The sequence below is a fragment of the Dendropsophus ebraccatus genome, chromosome 2 (assembly GCF_027789765.1).
Source record: "Dendropsophus ebraccatus isolate aDenEbr1 chromosome 2, aDenEbr1.pat, whole genome shotgun sequence".
NCBI classification, from domain to species: Eukaryota; Metazoa; Chordata; class Amphibia; order Anura; family Hylidae; genus Dendropsophus; species Dendropsophus ebraccatus.
The window spans coordinates 188,217,694-188,233,238 of NC_091455.1; the positions used below are offsets into that span (position 1 = coordinate 188,217,694).

Below are 15,545 nucleotides of genomic sequence, written 5' to 3' on the forward strand. Positions count from 1 at the left end.
TTTTTTGTACAAAAAATTCAATTCAATGGCTGTGATTTGCACATTGTGGCTATATTCCCACAGCCGGCCGTTCCGTGACCCGGCCGGGTCATGGAACGGACGGTCTCTGAAAAGATCATCCGCTCGCTCCACAGTGTGCACTGACAGGGCTTTCTGCGGCCGCTATTCAATAAATAGCGGCAGCAGAAAAAAGACATGTCAGTTGTTTGCAGCGCCGCAAGAGATCCCGGCCAGAGCGTATACTATGTGTACGGATTCCTAGGCAGCAATGGCACATATATTTCCATAAACACGTACAACGGCCGTTATTTTACGAATATAGCCTGTAGTAAAAAAGTACCAGGACAACTCCTGTCTCTAAAGTAGTTTTTATAAACCAGGTGTACCCTAAATAGGTTCTATGTAATTTTATTTTTCCAATGCAGCTTGGCAAAATCAGCTATCTTTGATATCAGGAAACACCAACTGAAAGAGGTTCTTTTTTAGGAGAGTTCAAGAGTGGATTTCTTTTTTAAACCAGAAATATAAAAAATGTAAAATATAAAAATAATATTAAAGGCACCCAAAAACGTTCAATTTGGCTGCAGACCACAAGAAATATATATATATAAAAAAACATACATAATCCAGATCCTGCAGTGATATCATCTCCTGTTCGTCCCGCCATTTCCTACTTCCAAGACAGACCCATCTCTGCAGTAATAGTCCACTAAATGAATCACTTACTGAAGTGGTGTTCCATCTTAGTCCGCGATGTATGGGATGTATATTTTAATATCTCTGAAGTAGGAAACAGAGTTTTGATGGGGACCTGTTGACATCATAGCAGGGGCTGCAGGAGGACAGTGGTAGGTGAGTATGTCTTTTTTTTCATGTTGTCCTTACCCAAATATAACCATTTTTAGTGTCTAGATAACTTTTAACTCTGAAAATATATTTTAGAAATAAATAGATATATACAGTATATTGAAGTAATGCTGGAATATTGGAGTAATACATCATAACCTTTTCATTTTTTTTAAGTCATACAGTACATAGTATGCATTGGACTTACAGTCATTGCTTATACTGGCCTATATAAATGTAGCCAACACATTTCTAGGGGAATATAAAATCAAGAGGCTGAAGGTCAGACAGAGCCAGAGGCAAAATGGAAAAAGATGAAACATTTAGGATTGTCAACATGCTTGTTATTAAGTGACACCTGTCAATCATATGAGATTTTTACATGACTGATCTGGCAGAAAGGAGAGAACCTCATGTCCATATGTCAACTTCCCACTCAGATCCGGTCAATTAACCTCAAGAAATGTGTAATTCCTATGTCCCCAATATTTAATTGGAAAAGCTGGCAAATCGGTGGCCTATATTAATATAAAAACATAGAAGCTTAAAGGGAATGTCTTATATTTTTACCATGTCTCTGCAAAGCCATGCCCTATAATCTAATAGAATTATAGAAATACAGATAATTGGTTACCATATACCATTACAACGTTTTACTGGAATAGGAACACTGAACGGACATTGTCACCAAGAACATACTTTTGATATTTCATAGAGGTATATCACAAGTTGTTTATCTATCAGGGCCTATCAGAGTGTTTAGACCCAGACTGATCAGGTGAACAAGTTGGAATTCTCTCTTGGCTCCATGTCACATGACCAAGATGGCATAATAAGGTAAGTCTATGGGGCTGTTTAAGGGCCCTATTCCACGGAACGATTATCGTTCGCATAATCCTTAACGATAAACGATCTCAAACGACCGCTATTGCGAAAGACCTGAAATCGTTCACCCATTTACGTGGAAGGATAATCGTTACTTATGTTCGTTCTTGCGGTCTTCTTGTTGTCGCTATTGCGTTCGTCACTACTGCGAACAACCGAACGACATCATATTCAATGTGAACGATTTGCGAACGAGTAACGATAAAAATAGGTCCAGGATTTATTAAGCAATCAACGATTTCTCATTCGGTCGTTAATCGTTAACTGCTATTCAACCGAACAATTATCGCTTAGATTCGAAGGTCTTAACGATCATCTGACCGATAATCGTCCCGTGGAATAGGGCCCTAACTCATATAGAAACAGGGTAGAGAGAGAGAGAGAGACATGCAGAAGCTCATGCTGTACTTTGTATGCACTGGTGGCTAATTGCCCTTAGCCTTCAATGGAGCACATGACTACATCGAAAAAAAGTTTTTGCTCAAAATACGGCTGTATTTTAATATTATTTTACTGTATGTGAACATAGGCTAATATGTATACCATAAAACAGGGTGTCAAACTCCCAGCCCTCCAGCTGTTGCAAAACTACAGTTCCCATCATATCTAGACATCCAAAGCCAATGCTTTAGCTCTCCAGGAACGATGGAAATTGTACTTTTGCAAAGCTGGAGGGCCGCAGTTTGACACCTCTGCCATAAAAGAACCTAATGTTACGTAACTCCAGATATCCCTACATATACAATAATAAAAATAGTTACTATTCAGACCAAAATCACCACATGTGGTTTTAGAATCCTTTGTAGCAGTCTGGGAATTCTGTGTGTGGACGTTAATTATCTACTTTATTATGGCAGAACGCCCTAAGCCATGTGAACACATAAGTCCTGTTAGCTTGATAGTATAGTCATCTATGCTATTGCATACAGTAGCATACAACTAATACCATACTGTGCACTTACGGTAGAGCTTAGAGCCTATGGAGGTACATCACCGGCTTGCATCGGAGATATACGTCAAGAACTCTTCCTAATATATCAGCATTTGGAGTGATTTTTTTTTTTACTTCCCTCTAGATATGGAAGCATCTCATCATCCAGTGGGTCTTATATTGGAAAAACATGTTACATTTTTATACAACTTTCTGTGGTGGCGTCTTGACTGCGATCAATAAGTATTTGGATGAAATTAATGTATTTTCTGTCCCAGATAAAATGGATTTTGCCTTCTTAGAGAAAGTCGCCGCTTATGACACACACTTTAGCGTGTACATCTATTGATTCCTCAAGTCCTTCAAAATCCTTCAAGGGAAAGCTCACAGCTCAGAGTACACCACTGCAAAGTTCACTGAATTGACACTAGCCATTAACGCCGGTTTTGTCAATCAATTGTCTGAGACAGTAATTTCTGCAAGAATTGATCACAGATATTCGACTTGTCTGAACTAAACCTGACAATGCCACTCCAGATACACAGAGAGAGCTCTGTCTACATAGACGCACACCCCTAACTGCTGCACAATGAAGTTACAATTAAAAATGGATATTTTAGAGCTCTATACTGCGGGATCTCAGTCTCTCTCTTCCTACTGGTTATACCTTTAGCTATACAGCCCAGCATACGATTTGCTTTCCCTACCGCCTGGCCATACTGGAGACTAATTTTAAGGCTGTCAGAAATCACTATTCTTAACTCCTTGCAATTGAAATGGACCGCGACTGCCTTATATCCGTCAATAAAGATATTGTCCCCATTACTTATTTTAGTGCAGTTTTTCTTCTTCTTCCTGTCACTGATATATCTGAAGATTTTATTCCTCTCCTTAACAGATTTGTCTATTTCTTCCTGTTTTGAGGCTTTAGCCACATTCATAATCTGTTTTGCCCCCTTCTGTCTAATTTTATACATCTGTCTGTCAGCTACACCGACAGTCCCTTTATACTACTCATGGGATACCTTTTTAACCTTAAAGGGAAGCTGTAAGCACTCGGACCAGGACCTGAAGTGCTGACAGTGTGATACAGATGACATTGTCCTAGTAGACATAGGAACGTTTGTATATCTGTCCGTAGAGGAGATTCAGCACAATCTTTATTTCCCTTTAGTAAAGAAGAGTCAAAGAGGCGTTGTGGCCTGGCATGCCTCACAACTACTACTACTCCTTTCTCTTCCCTATAAATAAACATTCTAGATCGGCCTCCAGCATGAGTGCCGCTGATATCAAGGGCCGCGCGCATCCTGTATCTTTAACCTGCACAGGAACTGTAGCCGGGGAGAGCGATGTACTTCAAGAGAAAAGGCATCAGCTGCTCAGTGCCAGTGCACCGGTCTTCCTGGCTACAACGACTGAACAAGTTAAGGATGTAGGAAGCGTACAGCCCCTTATATCAGCCCCTGATATCAGCGGCACTAGAGGGTGAGCCAAAATGTTCATTCATAAAGAAGAGGAAGGAGGAGGAGTGGTAAGGCATGCCAGAGCGCGGCACAAACATTAACACACAACTCCTCTTTGACTCTCCTTTACTATAAGAAAATTAATATTGTGATGAATCTCCTCCACAAAAAGATATACAAAAATTCCTATGTCTACTAGGACACTATCATCTGTATCACACTGTCAGCATCTTGGGTCCAAGTCCTGACAGATTCCCTTTAAGGGGGAACTATTGGCAGCTTAGATGAATCTAAGCTACTGATAGCTCCCTATTGTGCAAGGGGCACTGAGGATGAAGATATGTCTCTTACCTTCATCCTTTGCACCATTACCCAGTTTTAACAAGTTTTAACCCCTTCCCGCATGAGGGCGTAATTGTAAACCCTCATGCGGGTGGGGGAGTTCAGAGGGGGGCCATGCTATCTGCAGCCCGGGACCACGGCAATTAGCGGGCATGGTCCAATCGTCGTGCCCGCTAATTAGCATTTTAAATGCAGCTGTCAAAGCTGACAGCTGCATTTCAAGATGTTCCTTTCACACTTCCTTGGCAATCGATGGCCTATCTCATGGATCTATGCAGTATATCTATCTATCTATATCTAGATCTAGATCTCTATGACAGATCAGTGTAGCTATACTAGGAGTCTGTAAAAAGGTAAATAAATGTTTTTCTATTAATAAATAATCCCCTCCCCTAATAAAAGTATGAATCACCCCCCTTTCCCCATTTTAGAAATAAAAATAAATAAACAAACATATTTGGTATCGCCGCGTGCGCAATCGCCTGAACTATTAAATTATCAAATTCCCTATCTCACACGGTAAACGGTCCCCTGATGAAGTCTTGAGGACAGATCGCGTGGGAACTCTGTTCCACTAACCCCACTGAGACCTGTGTCATGACCACTTGGTTATTATTTGTATATTTGTATATCTCATTTGTGATCCTTTCAAGTACATATATTTTTTCATTTGATCTTGACCTTTGGGTATTTAGTAGTGAATCTGTTGGATTTGGCATCATTGTTTGTTCTCATGGTCATAACTTTATTTCTATAGGCAGCTCCCAGTACATCTGGGATAGGATGGGGTGTGGTTGCACATTGAGCCTTACTAGGTTGTGTGCGTGATATGTGTGTTGTAGGTTTTAAGTGTTTTTAAATGTCTGTATTCAGTAGCTGTACTTAATAAAATTGATCTTGCATTTTTTTTTGGCTTGGTGTGCAGCCTTTTATTCCTAGCTTGTTCCTAATTTTTTGTTTCTCATGTTGTGTAGTCTGAGCTTGGGGTTAGCACCCAGTTGTTTGTAATTGAAGTTGTGCCCGCATAGGTTCTCTGTGAACATGCATAACAAGTCAGTTTTACCCTAGGGCCAACAGCGTAAATACAAATAAATACAAAAATTTTTTTTTTTTTTTTTTCAATTTCATCACACATTTAATTTTTTTCCGGTTTTGCAGCATACTTTATGCAAAAAATTAAGCGTGAAATTGCAAAGTACAATTAGTGGCGCAAAAAATAAGGGTTCATGTGGGTCTGTACGTGAAAAAATTTAAGCGCTATGGTGTTTTAAACACGAGGAGGAAAAAACAAAAGCACACACAAAAAAAAAAAAAAAATTGTCCGTTCCTGAAGGGGTTAATGTAATCCTGTGTCCATTAAGGCCCTTTGAAGCACTGCCCCGCCCACAGAGTGCTGCCGCTTGTGCCTTGGGGTGGAATGAGTATGCAGCCTCAGCTGGCAGATTCTGCGTTCCCAGAGGGGGCGGTATAATCTTCCCCCCCGCTGTCATTTAGTTAACTCGTCTGGGGGGGAAGGGTGGTTGCCAAAGTGAAAGACTGGCAGTGGCGGGAGGATTGATGAGGCAATGTGGGTACCAGGGGGGGGGGGCATTTTAGCTTTGCCTCAGGTGGCAGAAAACCAGGAATTGGCCTTGGCTTGCTAACTCCTTCTAATGATTATCAGTGAAGCGGGTTGGCCGGGGGCAGGCCAGATAAGCAATCTGGTGGCAGGGCAGAGCTTCAAATGGTCTCAACGGACATGGGGTTACATTAGAAACTGCACAAGAACAGCACCAAGGATGAAGGTAAGAGACAGCCCTTCATCCTCATCGCCATGTGCCCAATCAGGATCTATCAGCAGGTTAGGTTCGTCTGAGCTGCCAATAATTTCCCTTTAACTCTCTAGTAAACCATAATGGTTTCTTCTTCCTTTTACTTCTTCTAAGTTATCATACATATATTTGCTTTTCTTATCCCACCCCTTTAATTCATTATTTACTCCCCAATTTCCTTGAAATTTGTCTAAGATGCAATACTTTGGTTGCAGTTTGGACTGCTCATAGTCAGTTTATATGTCAAACCACAAACATTATTGGTTTATAAAGATATCAATCAGAAAAACTAGTTGAGAACTTTCTTTAAACTTTATATTTGCATATGTAAAATTTATACTGTACTATGAGCCCCACCCAGTGACCATTTATGCAGCTTAAAGTGACTCTGTACCCACAATCTGTCCCCCTCTAAACCACTTGTACCGTCAGATAGCTGCTTTTAATCCAAGATCTGTCCTGGGGTCCGTTTGGCAGGGGATCCAGTTATTGTCCTAAAAAACTACTTTTAAACTTGCAGCCCCATGCCAAACTGCTGTGGCCTAGAGTATCTGTGCCCTAACTTTGCAACACCCCTCTGTCCCTCCTCCCCACCCTCCTCATCATTAGGAATGCCACTGGCAGGATTGTTCCTATTCCTCTGCAGTAAAAACTGTACAGGTGCCTTAACGATCCAGCCCATGTGCCGTGTTTTCACAGCTGATGAATAGGAGAATACCTGCCTGGAGCATTCCTAATGATGAAGAGGGCGGGGAGGAGGGACAGAGAGGCGGTGCTAGCCTAATGCATAGTCACTCTAGGCCACACCAGTTTGACACAGGGCTGCAAGTTTAAAAGTTGTTTTTTAGGACAATAACTGCATCACCTGCTGAATGGACCCCAGGACAGATCTTGGATTAAAAGCAGCTATCTGACGGTACAAGCGGTTTGGGGTGGGTAGATTGTGGGTACCGAGTCACTTTAAGTTTCCTGTCACCCCGGCCTTAAATACACAAATCCGTTCTGAGCTCTGTTTGCTCAATAATCACACAACACCTGTCCGTCCCTTTCAGCATGATGGCCGAAAAAGCTTGCAAACAGATTTCATTGTTGCCAAGATGTTTCACACATTTATAAGCTTTGTTTGCAAACAGTTAATGTATAACCAGAGATAAGAGAACCGTCTGTGCTTTATACCAATTTCCAATATTAAAAACCAATAACAGAGACATCTGGATGCTAAAGGAAAGGTGTCAGGCATTGTAAGGGCGAAGGACCTGATGGCTATTATTGACACTCTACATTGAAATTCTTTGAAGTTTATCTCCAACCTCAAACAGTAATCTGATCATTACTATGATTACACTTACAAACGATCAAAAATATCAGATCAAAGTAAAAAGTTCTGCAGTATAAGCTACATGGCATGGCAAGTAATCAGTTATAATGAGTAGCACCATCTCACTCAATACTGTCAAGAAATTACCTGAAACTGCTATAGCTTTCACCTTCCTATACAGTGGAAAAATAAAGATATAGGGCGACATGTATCATCCGGCGTACGGATGATTTTCGGCGGAAAGTGCCGATTTGCGTATTTTTTTTATTCGCAAATGGCCGATTTGCAAACAAAATATTTGCATATCGGCACTTTCCGCCGAGTACGCCGGGGGGCAGTGAGGGGATGTGGAGGGGGCGTCACGGGGGGCGCGGACTCAGAGTCCGCGCGATTTTTCATTTTTCAGCGCAAATATACACCGAAAACCTACTGCACCTTTCAGGTGGCGGAGGTTTTCGTCTGTGCGCACCGACGCGCCGGAGATGCGGGGACATTTATAAGTCGTAAAAAACGCCGGACTTAATAAATGTCCCCCATACTGTATATTCCAATCCATGACTATACAAATATTATGAATACATTTCCAATTTTATGCTCTATCTTCTATTTATTAATCAGTCAGTCTATGACAATTGTTTTGCAACTGTCTCACAGCTGATCCATTGCTCTGGATCAGCTATCTTGGTTACCAGCTCTGGTTCCTAAAGATTAACATCACTAGTCCCTGGCTTGTGCAGTTTTGTGCAGATTATATCTATGCAAGTTTGTATTTCTTTTAACTCTCTAGTACCTTGTTCTAGTCCTGTCCCTCTGGTTTTCTTTTATCTATTTGTTGTATAATCCATATATATTATAAAGTTGATTTTGTTTTAAAGGGCATCTTTTTTTGGTCATACAACAGGATATCCTTTCAAATTCCCAACAGGTCTGTAGTCCACTCCTAAAGCGAGTGGTAAGCAGAACGAAGGAAGTCCTGTGGACTTGTATTGTAAATATATTACAATGCAAGTCTATGGGGCTTAAGGCAGTTCCATATACCGCTTGCTTTAGAAGAGGACTAGAGACCTGCTGGGAGTTTGAAAGGGTATCCTTCCACACAATACAAATGTTAGGTACTAGAGATGAGTATTCATCCCGAGCATTAAGCATTTGACTCCCAGTGCCTGGAGAAGTTGGATGCAGCCCTAGGGAATCATGGAAAACATGGATACAGCCAAAGGCCATGTTCACAGGGCGTAAGACACCGGCCGTCCCGTGACCCGGCCCGGTCACGGAACTGCCAGTGTTAGAGAAGATCTTCACTTCTGTTGAATTGGGATGCAGGCACATCCGTGCGCACGCGCATGCTAATTCGCCGCTGCACACAATGGAGCCTCCGGCCAGAGCACCACGCTCCACTGTGTGCACTGACAGGTTTTCTGCGGCTGCTATTCAGTGAATAGTGGCCACAGAAAACTGACATGTCAGTTTTTGCTGCGCCGCTAGGGATCCCAGCCGGAGTGTATATCATGTGTATACACTCCGGCTGGGATTCCATAGATGGCAGCACTACGCCAGTTCCGTAGTAATCAAGGCCGTTGTTGCAAATCGGCAACAATGGCCGTGATTATCACAAAACTAACGTAGTGTGAACATAGCCATAGGTTGTATCCATGTTTTCCTGGCAGCCCTAGGGCTGCATCAAACTTCCCCAGACACCAGGAGTCAAATGTTGAATATTTAGGCTCTGACAAACTCGAGTCTAGGGAAATAGAACAGCCAACTAGGGTCAGTACTTTGCATTTGTTGTCTTCTTCCGTTTCATTCTTGACTACTACCATTATGATTTGTTTGTGCCACCATCCATTCCATCATCTCCAGTTACAGTCACCTATTAGGGAGTTGCTATTCTTGTTACCTGCCAATGTTGATATGTCCTTTGTATGGTGTTCCTTACTTGTCTATTGTCATTACAGAACATTTCAATCTCAGTGTGAACAGATCCCATTGTTCTTGAATAGTAATGATGCTAGCACTTAAGATCGGGGCTTCTGGGATAAATCAAGTACTTGTTTCCAAAGGAATACATTTCTATAAATTGAATCAAAACGCCAATATTCCATTTTACGATTTGTTGACATATATCTTACTTGACAAATATGACAAATGAAACATACAGAATGGAAATTAGGTTTGGAGGGAAACAAATCTAACTTCCTTGGTACATATATTAAATATATCCTTGTGACTGTCTATCGAGAGAAAATCGGTTTCCATTACTTACAATCATATGTTGTGAACAATAAAACAATGACATTGTTCTATATTATCACGAGCTCCTCCATATACACATATATTATTATCAGGACATGCTTATTTTGCAGAAATTAGACATTTGTTCTCATCTTTTCCAAGAAAACGCATTACAGGTGGATAGGGGTGGTAGGATTTGTCTACTGGCTTTGTTGGTTGCCAATTTAACATAATAGATTACAGAAGGCAATTTATAACAAGAAATTGTAAAAAAACGAAGACGTTCATTCACGTTACATCCTGTCCTACTTTGCTAAAGAAGAGACTTTCACCTCGAGAGATTTGGGATGACACATTTACAGAAATATATTGGAATAACATAAACTACAAAGCAACAGGAAACAATCAAAACTAGCAATTTCCCCATCTTGCTTCTACCAAAAGTATACTGCAATCCAAAAAAAGGTGAGTATGTCACATAAATATAACTCGGATTCTTCTTTAGTCATTTATTACAAACTACATATTATAAAATAGACCATAACGTGAGCAAACATAGAAGACAGCAGACTAGGTTTTAGGGTATATATGGTAACTAGCGATGAGCGGACTTAACGAATGGTTGGGCAGCCCTTGGGCTACATCCACCTTCTCCAGGCAGCGGGACTCAAATGCTGATCGTTTGGGTTTGTGCAAACTTAAAATTTCGGCAAATTCACTCATCTCTCATGGTAAGGCCTTAAACGTATGCGTTGCAAAAATTCTTCATGATTATGGTATACCTTAGTGCAGGCAATGAGGATACCATATGTGTTAAAGATGTTGGCCACATTATAGTAATTGTACTGTATTAAAAAGGCCTACATACTGTGCTGTCCTGCTCAGTGCTCTGGGCAGTGAACCTGTCCATAATATGGCCAAACATGGAGGAGAACGTGACCATTTTCCTCCATGACCTATATATCTGTACATGGGAGGAGCATGGTCTATGCTGGCCATGAATGGTCCAATATGTTGGGCCATATTTAAGAAGGGCAGGACAGCACAACATAAGGGTGTCTTTTTACAGGAGCACTGTGGACAAAAGTTTCTGTTAGGGTGGTATTACATGGGCCGATGGGGGCCCGATAATACCTGTAAACAAGTGGCGATCTGCTAGATCGGCGCTCGTTTACTGGGCCTATTACAGGTCCCGATAATCGTTTAACAAGGGCTGCAAGTACATTGTTAGTGATGTCCTTGCAGCCCTTGCTTAAACTATATACTTTACCTATACACGCTCCAGGGCTGCTCCTGCAGTCCGCTTCTCCCCGGGTCCCGCACACTATATCTTCAGAGCGGCCTGTCAGCTTACAGGCCGCTCAGCCAATCACAGGCCGAGACTGTCAGCTGACAGGCCGCTCTGAAGCTAGAGCATGTGGGACCCAGGGAGAAGGGGACCGCAGGAGAAGCCCTGGAGTGTGGATAGGTAAAGTATATCGTCAGTCGCCGGCCGCGCACCGCTATTACACGTAGCGGTGCGCGGTCGGCGCCCGAAAAATATAGGTTCTAAACTATATCAACGATCAGACGATGACAACAATCATCAGCTGATCATTGTATTTATTACACGGAGCGATAATCGGACGAATTGGTTTAATTCGGCCAATTATTGTTCCGTGTAATAGTACCCTTAGTACGCTTAGACTCAAGTACCTTTGAATTAATTTGTCATGTATATTTGATGAGGGTTCTGCACTGAAAATCCATGAAAATTAAAAAAAAAAAACTCCCCATATAGCAGCAATAATCCATGGGCTGCCAATTTCTAATACCGCAAGTGACACATTTTGGCAGAAAAAGCTTTATCTGAGCATTTACTACGGTAACCTTTTATGGCTTCTTCGTAGAATAAGTCTTAAAACACTTATCCACTAGAGTTTAGAATGGGTTTTCCCTATTGGAATAAATGAGAAACGAGAAATGAGATGAGCGAACCTTTTTGGTTTGCATGAACCCTAAAGATCAACATTTGAATCCCGCTACAAGGACTGCCTGGACCTGCCTTTTAGCAAGTTCGCTCATCTCTACTCAAGAAGTTATGGACGAGAAAGTTAAATTAAATGTGATGGAGTTACTGTAAGGGGACTATTGTACACAGCGATGAAGGCAATACTGCACTGTTGTCCAGAACTATATTATGACATTTAGTACTATATTATTATATATTTATTACTAATATTCTTCATTATTTTATATGCATTACTGATTGAGTCAAAGAAAATAGATGAAAATATCTACAGGGAGAACTAACAGAGAGTTGAGCCTGTTCATAACCGTTGACTTACCATTCACGCACATCTCATATTGTTTGCAAAGGTCGTCTTCAAACAAGCATCCTAAAAAAAAGGAAAAAGAGGCTTATTAGCAAATATTGAGAAATTGTGCATAATCCATAAGTTGAAAAAGTATACATATTCCGATTATATGATAGGTCAGTGGTCTCAAAGCTCCAGCCCTCTAGCTGTTGCAAAGACGACAATGGCCATCATGCCTCGACAGCCAAAAGTGACTTTCACGGTGGACTACCAAGCATGTCCATGCACTCCAGGAACAACTCATAGATTCTTCGATGGTGACTATGTAATGCTTGATTTTCCCTGAGGAAGTGCTGTAGGAGCTGAAGTTATCCCCAATACTATACAGTGAATGGGGCTACATCCGGCTCCTTTCACTGTGTATTACATGTACCGGACAATTGACCAGTCAGTGTGCAGGGTGTCAGCACGCCGCTATCAGTGATGCATGGCTTATCCTTACCCCTTTCAGTAAGTGTTTCTACTTTATCTGTATCAACATGTCATCTTATTGCTATATAATAATATGGTTCAATGTATGGAGTTGAATGAAGCATTTTAAATAACCTGTTTACTTTGTTAAAGACAGCGCCATACCAATTCATCTGTCACTGATGGTTTCCTACTATACACCATTATGGGCAATGTAGTTTCCTGTCCAGCGCCATCTTGGATATTGACTGGCTTTTAGAAAAACTCAGGATTGGCTGCAGCTAGAAAGATGGGAGATGGCTCAAAATACTCTTTTGGGACCTAGGTTTGGGAGCTTTTATTTTTTTAGCTTTTAAGTCAAATACCCCTTTAAAGTTTTTAAGTAACATTAATTTTGTTTGTGTGGAAAACATCCAAGCTGCACAGCAAAGCTGGACCAGAAATTGCAAGGCGAATCACTGGCACTGCCCCATGGATTTTTACCATGCTATTAAACCTGCAGGAAATCCCTCCACCTTCTGATTTGATCGTGGAGGAGAACACATGGCGGCGGCGCCACAGCCTTAATTACAATAATGAGGATTATGCTTATGGAAATTCACTAAAGGTGGGAGTGTAATGGATTTATAATGTGCTGAGAAGACTTCAGCATAAACTTTATAAATAGACCTACCTGGTGTTAATCAACATTATTGCTAAATCATGTAGTCTAGGCGTCTAATCACGAATGCCCTCTCGCTTCATTTCAGCGACTGGTATTCCTCTACGGAACAGCGTTACCAAATGAACTGAACTTCACAGAAGTTAAAGCCATGTTAATAAGGAAGCCTTGAGGAATATTAAATTACTATACTGCCATAGTTTCTCTATTCCAACCTTCAAGGAACCCCAACTGGTCATGTCTGAAGGATTTACGTAATATGAGATAGGAAATAATTGGAATTGCTATACCAGTTACTGCTAGGATGGGTATACATGTTATAGCTATGGGACAGCCAAAATTATTACCGTAAATGAGTGCAATATTCTCATAGATTGTTAATCGTCATATGGTTTTGCAAGTAAACAGCACCTGAGAACTTTTAAGGTGGATTTTTTTAAAGTGGCCCAGATACCTTCCTATTCAGGATTCCAGAGCGTCTTCTGGTTATATCCTCCTCCTTTTTCTCCAACATGAAGAAATATTCTGCCCCATCTCATTTAACCTTACCCCACCATAACTATAAACTCTCTCTACAGTCCCAAAAGTCCTCTGTATCGGGATAACCTTTGATTTTGTCCTTCAAACCGCACATACAATCCTAAAAGGGTTATTCTGGCCATACCACAGGTTTTATAGTGGGCTCAGTGTTAGAGTTGGGCACTGAATGACACAAGACTAGTGCAGCCCTGATGCTAGCACCCGCTGTCCCTGCCTACCTGCCTCAACTGCCCTAGGCAGCAGTGGACAACTGGGCAGCAGTCCCTAACTTTAAGTTAGTGAACACGGAACAAGACAGACAAATAACACAATGGATCAGGCTCAGTAAGTCCAGGTCAAAACACACACTAGCAACCCCACGGCCTTCTAGAAAACCTTTTGCGCGCTCTTCTCCCAGATCTGTGTGAGTGCGTGATTTAAAAATCACTTTTGCGGATCTACACCTTCATATGTATATATATATATATATATATATATATATATATATATATATATATATATATAAAGAGAGAGAGAGAGAGAAAGAGAGAGGGAGAGAGAATATATAGTGCAATACAGCATGAATGGAATACTTTAGAGTTAGTAAGTAACAAACGACTATATTTTGTATAGTCATTTGGCTGTATGCAGTTACAGCCTGGAATGGCGCAACAGCAGACTTTGTTTTAAGCTAATTTATTACAGTCACAGTGGGTGGAGGTATGTCATACTGGGTGGGGGGTGTCTAACTGGGTAAAGTATGTCTTACTGGGTGGGGTGTTTATTACTGGGCAGGGGTGTGTTTAACTGTGCGGAAGGGCCTTACTGGGTGGAGTGTGCTTTACTGGGCAGGGTGTCTCTTACTAAATGGGGGTGTCTTACTGGACAGGGGGATGTTTTACTAGGTGGGCAGTTTCTTACTAAGTGAAGGTGTGTCTTACTAGGTGGAGGATGACTTACTTGGTGGGGGGTGTCTTAATGTGCAGGGGGTGTTTTACGGGGTGGGTATGTGTCTTACTGGGCTGGGGGAGTCTTACTGGGTGGGATGTGTTTCACTGGACAGGGATGTCTTACTGAGTGGGTGATGTCTTATTGAGTGGGGTGTGTCCTACTGGGTGGGCAATCTCTTATTGGGTGGGGGGGTGTCTCCCTAGACAGGGGGTGTCTTACTGGACAGGGGGTGTCTTACTGGGCGGGGTGTGCCTTACTGTGTAAGGCATTTCTTACTGGGAAGAGGTGTGTTTAACTGGGCATGGTATCTTACTGAGTAGGGTGTGCCTTACTGGGCAGGGTGTCTCTTACTGGGGGGGGGGTGTCTTGCTGAACAAGGGGTGTTTTAATGGGTAGGCAGTGGCTTACTGGGTGGAGGTGTGTCTTACTGGGTGGGGGGTATTTTAATGCATGGGGGTGTTTTACTGGGTGGAGATGTGTCTTACTGGGCTGGGGGTGCCTTTCTGGGTGGGGCATGTCTTACTGGGCACAGGGTGTCTTACTGGGTGGGGGTGTGTCTTATTAAGTAGGAGTGTGTCTTACTGGGTGGGGGGTGCCTTACTGGGTGGGCATTTCTTACTGGGCAGGGGTGTCTTACTGGGCTTGGGTGTGTCTTACTGGGCGGAGGTGTGTCTTTCTGGGTGAGGATGTGTCTTACTGGGCAGGGGTGTCTTACTAAGTGGGGGGTGTCTTATTGGGTAGGGGTGTGTATCACTGGGTGGGGGGTGTCTTACTGGACAGGAGTGTACTTTCCACAAATATTTACGATAATAAATGAC

General features: G+C 41.9%; 1 protein-coding gene across 3 annotated transcripts in view; it reads right to left on the reverse strand.

Moving 5' to 3' along the window:
- The window catches only part of PTPRN2 (protein tyrosine phosphatase receptor type N2), a 742,556-nt gene that overhangs the window by 630,810 nt on the left and 96,201 nt on the right, over positions 1-15,545 (reverse strand). For all 3 annotated transcript variants that reach the window (XM_069958896.1, XM_069958895.1, XM_069958898.1), the window contains exon 2: positions 12,156-12,206. In XM_069958896.1, the coding sequence (XP_069814997.1) occupies positions 12,156-12,206 (51 nt within the window). The remainder of the gene's footprint in view (positions 1-12,155; positions 12,207-15,545) is intronic.